This window comes from Malurus melanocephalus, unplaced genomic scaffold, assembly GCF_030028575.1.
Source record: "Malurus melanocephalus ecotype Western Australia unplaced genomic scaffold, MMel_1.1 scaffold_536, whole genome shotgun sequence".
In the NCBI taxonomy this organism is placed as follows: domain Eukaryota; kingdom Metazoa; phylum Chordata; class Aves; order Passeriformes; family Maluridae; genus Malurus; species Malurus melanocephalus.
This window is the reverse complement of record NW_026623768.1, coordinates 303,762-319,942: the sequence shown is the minus strand read 5'-3', so window position 1 is coordinate 319,942 and position 16,181 is coordinate 303,762. Positions and strand designations below refer to the sequence as shown.

Genomic DNA, 16,181 nt, shown 5'->3' with positions numbered 1-16,181 from the left:
TGCATATTCCAATTCACCAGTACAGCAGAGCAGATGCAAAGCTGATACCTATGTTAATGTTCAATAGCTTCAGAACTTTGTAGTAGTTATTTGTTGCCCAAGAAGTATTGCAAAGAAATCATAAATATTTCTTCTTAATACAAAGTGCACTCCTATGACATACAGCTAAGATGTGGGTATTTGATGGAACCACAGTAAATATGTAGTTTAAGATGCTAACATTTTTAAGCTGATGTTTGACAGTAATGATTGTGCACTGTTGAAAATAGCATTACAATGCATATAAAAATATATTTTATTAAGTACTTAATTTTCTGTCAGCCTTTCGAAACATACATTGCTCTAACTGATAATATTTTCAGTCTTGTTCAATAGAAAGTGCAAAACATAGGTGGAAAGCAGAATAGTTCTGATTGTGTCCAAAGAGTCACCAATTAAAAAAAAAAAAAAAAACTAAAGTCCTGAATTTGACAAGTCATATTCAGCTTGGGAAATAGTRAAAAAACCCCAACCAACCCAAAACACAGGAAAGGCAGAGATTAAAATGAAAAACAGTGAGAGACCCCACTTATATAAATTATATAAGGCCATTTCACACTGAAAGCCTGAATTTTGAGTAGGAACTTTACTACAGAAGACGATTCATGTTTGAGTGTGATGGAAACACAGGAATTTTGTTAAGGAAATTTTTAGAAGAAAAAAACCAAAGAATAGTTGAAAAACTGTCCTAATCAGCTATTTGTTTGGAAATCAAAATAATCTGATCTCCCAAGACTTCTTGAAAATCTAAAAAATATCCAATCATTTTAAAACACTCTATAACAGTTTCCCAGGACAAATATGTCATATTAGAACAAGTCTGAGAGTATAATCAATGTTTCTCAGTAGATGACTCTTTTTTCATGTTTACAGAAATTAGAATTTTATWTTTTTTTTCTCTTAACTCCAGACCTAGAATTACAAGCCTAAACACAAAGTAAATAGTCAGGTATATAAAGGAAAATTGTATTTCCCAGATATTTCCAATGCGACATCTTGCCCCCCAAAAGAGCAAACYATTCTGTGTTCCACAAACAAAGAGGCCCTTATCACAAGAGTAAATATTAGATGGTATTCATAGAGATGAGAAACAGATCTTTAAAATGTAAAGAAATGTTGATCAATTGTACTTTAAATATCAGCATAAGAAGGACAGGAAATGGTTGGTACCTTTCAAACACTGAGAGTAACAAAGCTGGCAATTGGATTACAGTAGCCTACCTGAGAAAACCAGATAAAACCCAATCTGACTCTTGTTCGAATATTCTGGTTGTAAAGTTTTGCTTTCACTGCTAGATATTGTTTATTTTCAAATATATGTTTCACTCAATCTGCCATGCTTCCTCTGTGAGGCAAATTTTTAAACAAAGACAGAGAAGAATGGCAAGAATTCAACTTAACATTCAAAAGCAAAATTCGTCATACAGTCTTATATTAGACTCTTATTTCTCTGTATTAAGTAACATTCAAGGTTGTATTTTATTTTTTCCTGAGCTAGCATATCTCTTTATTTTGCAAGGATGTACTCTAGAAACATATTTTGGCAAGTTTAACAGGGCAAAAATCATTGACCAGTGAAAACACTACCTGCAAGTAGTGCTACAAATGAAAGACATATTAGATTTTCTCCTCTTGTTTTAGGTTTATGTGGCAAGATTTTGATGGCAGGGGGTACTGTTCAGAGGTGGTCTCTGACAAGAGCCAAGGGATGCTTAGCTCATCATCAACATTGCTGATGTCTCTGTGATTACATATTTTAAAAGTATGCTTCAACAGGAGTGAGAAAAACATGGTAGAAACTACCCTGCAGACACCCAAGGTCAGTGAAGGAGTGAGAGGAGGYGCTTCAAATGCCAGAACACATTCTATGTAGCCTGTGCAAAAGACCASGGTGAAGCAGATTGCTCCCCTCCAGGCCAGGACGGACCACATCAGAGCAGATATACACAATGCAGTGTGTGCAGAAGCCCACACAGAAGCAGCTTTTCTGACAGGACTGAATCCCATGGGAGACTCATGAGGAGCAGACTGTTCCTGAAGGATTGWACCTCATGGAAAGCACACGCAGTGGAGCATTTCTTGAAAAATTTGCCCAGCAGGAAGGACACACACTGTAACAGTTCATGAAGGACCCATGGAAAAACCCAGGCTGGAGCAGGGAAAAGTGTGAAGAGAAGGGGGCAGCAAAGACACAGTGTTATGAACAGATCATAGTTTCATTCTCCATCCCCTTGCACTGTTCATTGGAGAGGAAGTAGAAAAGTCAGGAACAAGGAAGTGAAGTTAAGCATGGGAAGAACAAGGTGTGGACAGAAAGGTGTCCTTCCCAATATTTTTTTTTTTATTATTAAATGTAGCAATAAATGAAATTTCTTTTCCCCAAGTTGAATCTGGTTTGCTGGTGACAGTAATTAGTAAGCCATGGCACTGTTCTCTTCTTGACTTACAAAACTTTTCATCTTTATTGTCTCTCCTTCCCTGTCTTGTTAATGAGGGAGAGTGAGAGCAGCTTGATGGGAACCTGACAGCCAGCCAAGGTTAATCCATCACATCTGTTTTGAGGGCAAAAGTATTCTCAATGTCTTCCTCAGAAACTTTTGACTCAGAAGTTGCTTTGGAGTTGTTCAGGAATTTAGGGATCCTGAAAATTCTGACAGGTTTAATCTTTAAGTTGTAAACCTTACAACTTCAYTTAAGCTTTAAAAATTGATCAGGATGTAGTCCTGCTTTAAGAATGGTACTCCCAAATTCAGTGCCCCCACTGAAACTCTCTAAAACCACACACTGCTCTCTTCTACTGCCCCCTGCCCCTGTGTTCCCCGCCCTGCTGTGGTGAGATGGAGGTGAGAATTGGAGGCACAAAAGGCCAAGATCACAGATTTTGATAAGAACAACTTACTGGTAACAGCAATGAGATATGAAAATGAACAATAACAGCACAATATAGATAACAAAAGAATACAAGAGTGAGTGATTCACATTCTAAACTGCTCACTGAGGACCGAGATACAATTCTGACATGTTTTTTTGCAACTGGAACACTCTTCTTCTCTCAGACAGAGAGAGGGTCCCTTTTCCCCAACCCTGGCAATGAGTGAGGTGGTATCAAATAACTTTAGAGCCTTTAGTTGCCTCCCAGCTATCGCAAAAAATTAAACCTGGCCTAGCCAGAACAAGGAGAGAGGTGTACCTGAACCATGGATATCTAAACATTTGGAAACTCTATTAGCAAAGTTAAGATGATTTACAAAGTCCAGATTCAGTGTATATGAAAAGCAAGAATAAAAAGTAGAAAATAATTCATACCCCATTTAAAGACAAAGAAACTACAAAATATTTTATTGAGAAGTTCATGCAGTAATGGATTTCACATCCATGACCCCTCAAAGAGCATATGTTTATGACATGAATAATGTAAAAGATAAGCAGGGCTAATCAAGCCAGACACATACAATGGCAGTGTAGGTATTCAGTTTCCATTAAAGAAATGTATATTTAAAACTAGTTGGAATATCTGTTTAAACGTCTACCGCACCATATATTTATTATTAAATAGCCACTGATTAAAATATTCATCCTTTATGTATTTTTGTGCTTTTATTTTTAACTTCTATTRTTGTTTGAAGTATCATCTAGAGAAATAAAGACAACTCAGCCAGACCATCTCTCTTTCAGCTTTTCCTAGTCACCTGAACTATCTTTATACCGCTAATAGTCAGACATAAATTAAGAATATATTATAATGTATTCCTGCTTTAACTGCTCTTTGGTTGATCCCAAGCCAATGGTGTAATCAGTGGACATCAGCCAGATYAGATGGCAATGTTTTAACCACTTTATCTACTGATCTCTTTGCAAATGCCATGCAACGGCAGTCTTACAGAAAAGTGGAACAAATAGACCTGCACCATGAAAGCCTCAATCTTTATGCTCCATAATCTTGACCTGCACTAAGTTGACTGAGAATCAATCACCAATATATGATTACTGGTCTGTTTACTTGCTTCAGAAAAGTAACAGTCAAAAACAGAAGTCAAAATATCTCACTTGAAGYAAGCTGGCTTAGCTACTTAATAGGTTAATAAGAAACAATAAAACACAAATATTTTCCATATATCAGATATTAAAAATTCATGTCAAAGGAATAAACTATTCAGTATAACTGAGACAGATTCATGCAAAGTTTGTATTTAAAATATCCTCTAGTAATTGAAGCAAAGCRTTTATTGTTATCATTCTAAGCTACTAAACACACACACACATGCACACAGAGTTAATGGAACCCACAGGCTACTGATGTGGCAGTTTATCAAATTTAGCTGTAATGAAAGATAAATACTACAGGCAATTCACACTTCATGAAAGGATAAAAGTGTCAGCGTATAGGTACCAGTTTTACTGCAGGCCATAATCAGCAAGTAAACGAAAGTGCAAATGTCTAAAAAGTTTATAGCTCTCTATGAACGCCTCATCGTGTCAGGTATTGATTTAGGCTTTCAGAGGACTTTGCCAGTGCTGAGCAACATGAGTGTCTGCGAATTTAAAGAACATGTTTTACCCCTCCCAATGCCATGTTTTACTTCTTACCACCTCTAGTTGTCTCCAACCAAATTTTAATATGTCCCCATTGTTTTAATATAAGGAAATAGAAAAAACTGTTCCTTACACAACTATTTTCTTCTTAAACAGAGGGCAGTCCAGAGTGAATGTTTCATATTCTCCTCCTTCTCCACAAACATGGACTCCATATTTCTCAGAGAGCTAACACAAAAGGGAAATTGAAATGTAAGTATTACATTAATGAAGTCTATTAAACACATTTTACTGAAAATGTCAAAAACAGTACAGTACACACTGGTTGCTAGCTGGGGTTAAAATATGACAAAGCTTAAAAAAATTATAAAAGATTACCCATGACAAGGCTGAAAAAATCTAAACATCACACAGTCAGTTCTTGATTTCTTCGTATGCCTATTACAGCAATCTAAAAATTACCAATGTGTTATATTTTAAGTAGAACTGGCACTCTAATATTCAGATAAACAAATTGACCCCTAGTTCTTCTTCCTCAGTGGCCATGAGAGATAGTTGAGATTGCCACATTTGTCTAACTTTCTTTAGCGTATCTATTTCATCTTTAGGAGAAACTATTACTGTGAATCAACACAAGTAGCACTTCACATGGAAKTATACAATAAACACATGTTTTTACAACAGATTCAGAAACAGTATTCTGTATTTGAGTAACCATTCTTTCAAAAAAATCTAACAATACCTATAGTTAGTTTTCTAAGTCAAAAGCAAACAGCTAAAGCACGATCTAAAGAGAGAAAAGCTTGCTGTTTTTTTAATAAATTGTACTTAATGTACTTTCTAAATCAACATATATTTRTGAACATTTCTGAAGCTCTGGACATCTCACTAACACAAAAAACATTCAAAATATGAGACATGACTATTTTAGTTAATCCCTGCTTATAAATGAGCAGCTGTGGTGCATGAACCAAAATTCATTTGCTGGAGTAAGCAGTGCACAACTGGTCAATAACTGATCAACTGAACTACTGTTTCCATGTACTGTACTGATAGTAACCAAGCACCAGATCCAAGCATGGGGATGCCCTTTCTTTGTCTGCAGGAGAAATTCATGTCCTCAATTCATGTCCTCAGCAGCAGATTATATCACCTTCTAAAGTGTTACTGCAGCAGCTGATTCAAGCCAAGCCCTGTCTGGGCTTTTTAACATTAAGAAAGCACTTACATTCTGCCTTAAGTGACTCATGAGAACTTGAATTGCAGCCTTTAATTCCCTTGCAGACACCAGTATAACTTTGGGAGTATTTCTTTAACCCCTTTATGCCTTTCCTTGGAGGAACAGAAGCCCACCCATGATGCGTCTGCAGTTAAAGTAGCAATACTGCTCACCAGAATGTAGGAGAGGGTTAGATAAAAGTCTACCTGGATGCTAGAAAATAATTGCAAATCTGCTATTTGTTTCTTTTTCAGTAAACATAAGACTGGCTTATCTATACATTGTTGATTACATTTTTTATATGGTCATCAGAATATTTGTGTAGCAGTCTATTTCATATATTCAAATGACACTGTATTTTTATTGTTGAAGCTAGCAAATGTATTTTGTTTTATTTTACCGCTTCTTTCAATTTTTCTTAATTTTAAAACTTCAAAGAGTGTCTTAAACCAAAGGACCAAATCCTCTTCAGCCATTATTTTGCAGAAAAGGAAAATACTCTAAGAAAACGATAGCTCAGTAGTACTCTATATGAATATTTAGTTGTCTGTTGCTGTAAAATCTAAATATCTTTTGGAACATATACTACAGATTTTTTCAGTATCTTGTTATGAGGGTTATTTTTAATTTTTCCTTTCATATTTTCTTTCAAAGAAAAGGAGCAAAAGAGAACCTTTAATCAAGTGCTCATTAAAAAATTACATTCCTGACACAAAAGAGAACTCCATCTGTCAACAATGGCAACAAGGTTTCTATAGGACAAATACATCAGGAATAATTAACGTTGATGCAACAAGAATGGACAACCTACAAAACAGTTAGTCATAACCTTTTATTCTTACTCTATTGAAAAAAACCTACAGAAAGCTACTGAAAAATGAAAGAGAGAAACCCAGGAAAGATCTTTCTATTTGTAACTTTTCCACAGTGAATACATGAGGTGACTGTTTACAAGTCACTTTCAAAATTGGTAGCTCTGCTTGTAAACAGGGTCTAGAATAATTATTGGCAATTAACATTGAATACTCAAAAGATGTAAGTCTATTTCCTATCTTTGTTGTGAGAAATTCTCATTTTCAATGTTAGTGGCTTCAACATCGTTCTTGACACCAATTATACAAGGTGCTGAAGGATTTTCAGTTCTCACAAATGTTAACAGGAACAAAAGATACTCAGCAGCTCATAAAACAGTTCCTTAACATTCATTTAACAAAATCAGCAATATTTTTAAACGTCATCAATAGCATGAGAATTTTGCCTTTTAATAACTTAGAATATTAAAATTTTTTGAAGACCAATTACTTGGTTTTAAAAATTTGGATGCTACATTAATAACAATACAACAACATGGACTCTAAATTTTATGATTGCTAAATCTGCCTTCTAGCTCAGACGAGCCAGAAAACTACAAGTTTTCAAATTAAATTTAATTAATTGCACTTAATGCAAGTCCACTTCAAAATCCAAAAGAAATCTATAATGAAAACATCTTCTAGATTACACAAAATTTATCCTAACTACACAATGAGATGCAGAATATACATATAAATAAGATATATATAATTGACCAGTCCAAACATTACCTGAAGAACAGTCTCTTCCTATGTTGGGAATGAAACACAAGGATTAAGGCTTCCTTCTTTGACTTTAGTAATCAAAGATAAATATTTGAATTCAAGTGCTTCCTTTCACAAGTGAAGACTTTGTTCCCAGAGAGAAACTGTAAGACTTAATAAATTCTCATATTCACAGAAATGGTCTTTACATCAAGATATTCTCATTACCTTCTGCAATACGAATAAGTATTTTCCTACTCCCAATCATCAATGCCACAAGTACAGAAAAAAAAAATATAACCATTATGTCCATTTGCCATTCTACAAACAAATTCTAAGGAGAGTGGGATCACCCCCTGAGACATAAGTTGACAGAAAATTCTTTGGTGTAAAAAGCTGAGATTCCTGTTATAGAGGAAACAGTGGGACATGAAAACAATTTAATAATTTAGCAATTACCTAGCAACCACTCCTCAATAATTAATCAAAGACCTATAAAATAGAAAAAAAAAGCAATAATTCAAAACTTTCCTTTCCACAATGCCAATATCCTGAGCCAGTAAAATTCACTCCTGCTAAAAGTATGGGCAGCAGATCAGGATTGCACTCCTAAATTCAACATTATGTATGTAATCAGAGAAAAATTGCAAGAAGTTTTTCTCACTTGCTAGTCTCCCATTTTTCTGCTGCTACAGCAGAAAAACCACCACACCTTTACATCAGTAAATATTATAATTCTTATTGTACACATAAAATACAGTAAATCAGAAGACTGAAAATTTAGGTGAGGATACTTTTTGAAAGTCAGGTAATTGAGTGGAGGAAATCAGGGCTGGGTTGTGGGTTTGTTTCTTGGGGATTTTTTCCAAATAACACTCTTTTAGTGCCTCACCCAGAGATATTTTTTAAAAAGAGAATGACCAGTCTATGTTTATTTCTTATATAACCAAAAGACAAATTGCAACAGGTGCATTATAGTAATACAAGTTGATTTCAGACTCATCGACTGTTMCTTAAGGTAAACTTTTAGCGCAATAAAAAACCCAAAACAACTTCTAGTACCAGAGAAGTTGAACTTTGTGACTACATACTAAAATATACTCCCTACAAATCCCAAATTACTCAACATATACAACATGTTGTAACTCTTTATCAAAGATGTTCATATTCAACAACATTGGCATTTTTCTGSGCACTGAGCTTATTCAGATATAAAGTGGTTTTCAACAAAACTGAAGAACTGTAGAATATTACTTAATTAATTCTAAACAGAACAGCAAAAATTGTCACACCACACTAGAAAAAAATGCTGCCATGAAATACCCTGCACCAAGCTGAATAAGCAGCTATGTAAAGTTTACATCATAAATCAGATGTTTAAAAAAGTTTACATCAACATCAGATGTCAAAAAATAACTCAAAAAACAACCCACAAGAACAGGAACAAACGATATTAGCAAAACATCCCACCATGAAAAACAAATTTACTGTAAAATTTGAAATTACTGATTAAATAATAGAGCACAAATCAAAGATCACGAGTATATAAAGCTGGGCTGGTTTTGGAGACGTGCAGTGTTAAACATTAATTCATTATGGCATTTTATTTGGTATGGTCAGAATATTAAATTTTATCTCTCTTCCTTACTGAAAACTGAACCCTTGTTTTCACATTCTGTCTGTCAGTACTTCTGATGCTTCTGAAGACTTCCTTGGTTTGCAAAAGAATATTTTTCACATCATAAGCGTAAGTATTTTTCTTCAGTTTATATTTAATGATTTGGGTTTACTAGGCCTTAAATCCAACTAAGTATCCAGTAAAAACATTTTATTTGTACTGGCTCTGACTTTCATAGCACGCAGAAGAAACAGCCAAATGAACAAATAATCAGTTGTGCAGTCTTCCCTACAATAGCCTGCACTGCAAGCAGGGTCAGAATACCCTATTTGCACACTTTAAGCTCTGCTTAGTGTTGTATCAATAAAATACATAACCTTCAAATGTGGATTTTGAGAATTTTTTAAACATGACAGTGAAACCAAGTAAATAAGAAGCACTTCAATTAAGACGTCAAGCATGATAAAGAATATATATAATTCACAAAAAATACCAGGTACTTTGGATTTCACAGTTTATTATTTTTTTTAAATGAATGACAGTGAAATTAAATTGAAGAAGAATACTTCTTATTAGCACAATTAAAGTTGCAATACTTGCTGCTACACTTTTAAAGAAAGTCAAGACTGCTGATTCAATTGAGGTGAGGAGGTACCTGAGGCTGCAACCCGGATTTTGACTACAGAAGCTTTGTATAAATGCGGAATGTTGAGACAATTTAAAGAAATAAATGAAACAAGACTTACAAAAAAAAAAAAAAGATAGTGAATGGGATTTGCATACCAACTACTTTACATAGCAGAGGGCCAGAGAGGAGGAGAGGAAGATTCTCCAGGCCTGAAGCAACAAACCTCAAGAACAGACCAACACCATCTCTTCAAGTAAGGTTATTTGAATGTTCTGGACCTTAATTCTTTCAGCTTTGCCAGGTGGCAATTAACTATCTTCTCTTCAGCCATGTAAATAACTAATAAAATGGAGTTAAAGTCAAGATAATAGCTATGTAACTCCACTATCTTCTAGTAGCAAAAGGGATTTCTAAAGTTCTGGTTACTTTTTCTTTTTCCTCTGCAATTTCACCATGCCCATAACTATTCAATAGAAACTACTTATGAAGCCAGGCTGACTGGTAACTACCCAGATTAACAATGGAAAGTATTTTAGGAGACCACTTTGTAGAAATTTAGATAGCCTACACTGATGAAAGCTACACCAAGACCCTCTTAATATACATGCAATCATTGTGGGTTTTTAATAGGCTCAAGGACAAGGAATTGTGGTAAACTGGTATTGTTACAGACATTACATGAAGACTTAATTTCAGAACTGTTATTCCTTAACTTTACTTAGCTTGATGTTTGATGCTTCTACATCAAACTCAAAGTAGAAGTCAAGTACAAACTCAGGACTTTTTTCCCTAGCTGACTAATTTTTCTTTAAATAAGTCTACTAACTCTGCCAATGAGCATCACCCTGTTTTGAGGACACATCTTTGCACAGAATTAAATACATCCTCAGGAATAAACCTCTTATTCAATTTTTAAAGGCCCTACTGTATGCACTCTGACTGTGTAAATGGTAGGAGCCCTGCAAATAGGAATTTTTGAGGAAGTTTTGTATCACCTATGATTTTGCCACTATCATTTCTTGCTTTGAAAGTCTCTAAGTTATACACAATTATTTAGCTTTATCATAATAATATATAAATTAGTGTTCCTCCAATATTGAGGTTTCATGTCTTTAGTTTGTTTTAAAGATGCTGACACCATTTGCGAACCATGTCAAGAAATAATGTTTTTCATAGCAAAAGTGCATAGTAGAGGCTCATATTCTGTGTACAAAGCTAAACTTTGGGTTAACACCTAACTTATGAAAGTAATTTTTTATTAAGCTAATTTTACTGAATTTCTGCCTGTGTWGCTTTTTAACTGAAAGTTTAACTATATGAATATCCTTTAAGTGATACTCACCTCCAAAAGAATAGGTTCCATTTCACCTAGAGTTTTTCCTAGATGCTTATCTGGATCTAAACCTGCAAAAAAAACCCAAAAAGTGTAAAAATATTTCTTATTAAGTACTCTTACAACATCAAGAAGGGTTTGTTTTTGTTCTCTTTTTTTCAAATATAGCATGTCTCACTTAGATACTCCACAGCATCTAAAATAACTGCTATCTTAAGAAAATACACTTAGTCACAATTTTTCCTAATCCTCTTTGGGCAAATGGTTTCCATGTTTATGGAAAAATAAAGCCAGTTACTATTTCACTACATGTCAAGTGGAGAAGCTATTGTTTCTCTTAGAAATTTCACAAACCAGTGTGTGGTGAGCCTATCTAAGGCCTATGCCTGGTCAAGGGAGAGAAGGCCCGTGAAGGTTCTGGAACAGTCTGGACCGTTGGCCATCGTTGGCCAGCAGCTGGCAGGTGCAGTAACGKTTCCAGTAGGGCACTGTCTCGAGTACCCTCGTGGCCATGAGAATCACTAAYGTAACTATATGGCAGAGCAGAGTCAGCACGAGCTACCTGCAACAGCAGAACTGTCATATAAGGAATTATATATCGTTAGTAGGAGCTCATGAATGTTAAGTTACTGTTACTCCCGTTAGAAAAAGTGTTAAGTTTGACTGTTGTTACCGTTAGAAACCCTGGGTATAAAAACCCTCCGGAGCGCGCAATAAAGTTTGAGAGAGAAAGTTCACATTCTACCAGATCTACGAGGTCGTTTCTGTGTCTCTCCCATCTCCTAACAAATGGTCGCTCCRACACCAGTGAAGTAAACACACAGGACCATGGTAATAAAATAGTACACAGATATTGCCTCTTTGAGTCAGAAGTTACCTTTAAAGATACCTACTAAATTAAAATACAAGTTAATTTTTTTTATAGTTCCTGCAACTGGAAGGGACACAGACTGTTTTCCATAATGAAAGCTTCTTTTGCCAAGTCCCATTCTGTGCGTGTGTCACGCACATAAAAAATGTAAGATAAAAAAGGATGGAGATAGAAAGAAAACTCAGACTTACAGAATGTATTCAATGTTGTACTTTTTGAACCATCACAAAATATTCTGTATGATGACTACATTTTGATTTACTTTTCTTCGTAAAAAATTAAGTCCTATTAACATTTGATAGCTGTTCTAACTTACTGCTCTCTATTCCTGTATCAACTTACTGACTTTTTGAGTTTGGCCAGCTCATAACAGTTAACGGTCACTTCTCAAGGAAAAATCAAGTAATTGCCAGAAATCAGTGGTGGGATAAAATAATCCAAGAACAACTGTTTCAAGAGCTGAMATCTTCAACCAAATAAATATGCTAGCTGGATTTGATACCAAGTGACCAAAAATTCTTACCATATGAAGCAAATGAGAAGAACCAAAATGATAACTCCTGAAAGTGAAGGAACACTGAGAAATTTTCAGTTATCCCATTTTTCACTAGTCTTAATTATTGTGGCCACTAGTCTTAATTATTGTGGCTTGGGCTTTTTTTTTTCTACTTATACAATACTTGTCTATTTTTTTCCTACTCTACTGCTTTATACAATAATAGGTGTCATTAAAGAGCTGCCACCAAAATTACTCCATTCAGAAGCAATTTCTGAAGTATGTAGCTGCAAAGCACTTTAGATCATTGATGATGAAAGCTGTTATATAAATGTACAGTACACTATTATATAAAGTCATTCCTGAGTTAAAATAGCTGATATGTCTCTTAATTTTTACAATCATGATCTTGGTATATTTAAATTCCCGTGAAACTAAAACAAGTTAGAGTGAATGAGATTTCAAAACACTAAGAAAGTTTTTAAATATTTCATTAAAGCACATTAAAAATTCCCTTACTATCTAGGGGAATGCTTTTAAAACTGCTTAATAATTAAAGTTAAAAGAGACTGAGGCTTTTTCCTCTCTCTATTCCATTTTTGTATTGGTTTATTGCTTTTTATTAACAGACTAAAAATGTGTGTGCTAGATATATGATAATGATAATTTATTCTCATGGAAATAATTTTGAATTATATTAATTAAATTTCAATAGTTCAAATGGTTCTGGTGATCTCTTCCAACTTACATCAGCTTAGCATTCTGTCTTTGATTTTWATGGGATATTAGGCCAAACAGGCAATTGTTCTTGAAGTCTTGAAGTAAATGAATGAGAAGTGTATTACAGTACCATTTCRCACATTTACATTAACATTCTTCCTTTAATATAATTACTTTTCTAAGATAATCAATCCCTCTCTCCTTGATAAAATCAGATTTATTTCCTCTAAATTTAAACCAAGGGATACATTACAAACATATGAGAAGGGAAAAAAGTTGCCAGAATCAGACACGCAAACTATTTCTTTCACAAGCTTCTCTTTGATAAAATGGACATATCTTCTATTCTGTCCCATAAGGAAACCAAATCAATTAATTTAAAAGAAAGGAAGGTACAAACAGTGTATGAAATTGAAATAAATTGCCTATGTATACACTATGGGTAAACTCTTTAGTAATATTCCACACCTATGTGAAAATCTGTGATAGAGCAACATACCCTTCTTCTCAGCAGCAATCTATTTTTGGACAGACTGCATTTTTTTGAAAAATATTATTTCTTTTTGTTTCCAAAAAGTTTGTATTGTGAATGAATAAAGACTGTCTGGTAAAGGCATCAAGAACCACTCTAACTTGCAATTTGCTGAACCAGCAATTCACATCTCAAATCTACATTGGCATGCATGAACAGATAAAGCTGTATGTCTATTGCTACAATTAGCATAGTAAAATATTTGGAACCATATTTACAGAACAGTTATCATGAATCTATACTTCTATTTGGTACTTTTTTCTTTATTGATTCAGGTTCTTAAAAAGGCATAAACAAAAGAGAAGAACAATTACAAATTCTTAGTACCACATCTTACAAATTTTTCCTCAATGGAACAATACATGAAGAAAGCTGAATGGATGGATAAACCAACAACAAGGTCCAGGGCCTGAATGACTGTATGTAGAATTTAAATATTAATTAGGAAAGGAACCATAATTTGCAGCAATGACATCTATTTTATTTAACTTTCATGTATCAATGGGAAGCAATTAGAATTCAATTAAAATATTCACTTTTATTACTTCACTGATTGACCTTGAAGTTAATGCCTGTTTTATTTAATTGCATCATCTATGAATAAATGTTAACCCTAGAATGTTATGGCCCATTATTTTCAATGCATTTTAACTCCCTAACTGAACTACATTAATCAATCTATTATGTGCTGCCAGGAGACCAAGTGCGGCTTTATTTCTTTGAGATAGACCAGTACAGGATGACAGAAACATCTCAAAAGATTTGATAATGTTGTTTTTAACAGCGTTCAGTTAAAAAAAATTGTGCTTTCACCTCCAGTTTTGTGTCCAGTTCTACTGCAAAATCAGTAAGTGATAGCACAAATGGTATAATCACTTCAAAGTAATTTCTACTCCATCTGTAATTCTTGACAAATCCTGACAGGAGTAGAACTTCTTCCTACAGATATCAACAATGGTTGCAGAAGGACTTATGCACAGCCACAAGACAATGTTGTAGAGAAGTGCAGCAATGTCAAAAGATTGGAGTAGAAATTCACAGCTTTGTTCTATGGTGAAAAAAAAAGAACCTTACTAAAAGGCATTTCACAACTGTTGAGTTATGCAAAGGAACCGCATTTTAAATGGTTCACTTTGTACATATGTATTACTGTACCAGAAGTCCTCACCTTAGGGGCAACTACCTGATATTACTTGCATTTATCAAGACCAAGGGAAAATCAAGCTACATTTTCATGGCATTACATTCAGCTAATAAAATTCACATTCTAAAGCCTTATCTGACTAACAAGAACATGTTTTATCTATGTTCAGAATTTAAAACCATCTGTATTTTTAAGAAAGAATTTTAAAATAAAAAATTCTATTTTCACTTCTTAGTAAAATTTAAAATAAATAGAAAGAAATCATAATTACCAGTTTGAAGAAGTGGTGGTACATAAAGGTCTTCTGAAAGCTACACTGAACCAAAATCTAACCCATAATATATGAACACATTGTAAAATAATCACTACCACACACACAGATCAATAAAGTATGAGTTAATTACCACCTGTTGATAATATAGGCAAAAAACTCTATTTTTTCCTGACTAATCAACCTTACATTAAATCTTATTAAACCTCACATAAAAGCTTAATACTCACTGACTTTTCCCATAACGTAATTTTCTTGACATGTCATATTCATAGAATTAGGATAGAATTCGGAAAAAAAAATGGAACCTATTTTAAAGTTACAGCAACATGAAGTTCCCACTTTTTTCCTGACTTCTTGAGAAGTAATGTTGAGAAGAGTAGTAACAGCTATCATWATGGATCTCAGGGACTAAGACTTCTGATGATGTAGGGCCATCAAATGTGCAATAAAATTTCTGGAAAGATCCTAATTAGCTGATCACCAGCTGTTTAGAATTTTGAATAAGAAAAGAGGTAATGAAACACTTTGGTTTTCTAGAACCAAAACTAGTTTTTTCTTCTCAATCTCTTTATCATAAAGAAAACAGGTTAAACAACCTGTTTAACAATGATAAGATCTGTAAGGTAAAAAAATAAGTACAGAAAGCAAAAGAGGATAAAGGATAAAGGCAACCACCCTAGAACTATGTTATTTAGAACTGGAACAGAGAAAACAAGAGTATTTTTGAGCATAAATTCCTCTATTTTAAATGTGGGTTCTTTTTTTCCCCCCTTTTCTAAGTAAACAATACAAAACCATTGTTTCAGAAGGATGATCAAGCACTAWTCTTTACACAGTACAGAATACAGGAGAATGTTTCTAATAACATAGGAAAAGCCTGTACACAACAGCATTAGCTCGTAACATAGGCTTAACTCTGCAGGAGTGCAGGRATGTCTCATAACCTTCACCTTCACTTGCAACGAAATGCACATCATGCCTCACAGATATTCTTGAACTGTAAATCTATACTTTAAGTTGCCTTGAGGTAAATTATTCCTGTTGTCATATTTAGCTTTCATTTCTATGAAGAGTGGGAAGTGAACTTTTTGTCTGGCAGCATAACTTGACAGGTTCATTCTTAACTTCCTCAAAACTTTCACACATGAAAGGCTGTGTTAACAATGGTGAACTGGATGGATTCCTTGAATTTTCTTGTCCAAAACATAAAAAAAAAAA

General features: G+C 34.2%; 1 protein-coding gene across 4 annotated transcripts in view; it reads right to left on the bottom strand.

The window, feature by feature from the left end:
• DPH6 (diphthamine biosynthesis 6) overlaps window positions 1-16,181 on the bottom strand; it is a 200,991-nt gene that overhangs the window by 133,309 nt on the left and 51,501 nt on the right. For all 4 annotated transcript variants that reach the window (XM_057381864.1, XM_057381863.1, XM_057381861.1 and 1 more), the window contains exons 6-7: window positions 10,936-10,997; window positions 4,706-4,800 (exon numbers count right to left, since the gene is read on the bottom strand). In XM_057381864.1, the coding sequence (XP_057237847.1) occupies window positions 4,706-4,800; window positions 10,936-10,997 (157 nt within the window). The remainder of the gene's footprint in view (window positions 1-4,705; window positions 4,801-10,935; window positions 10,998-16,181) is intronic.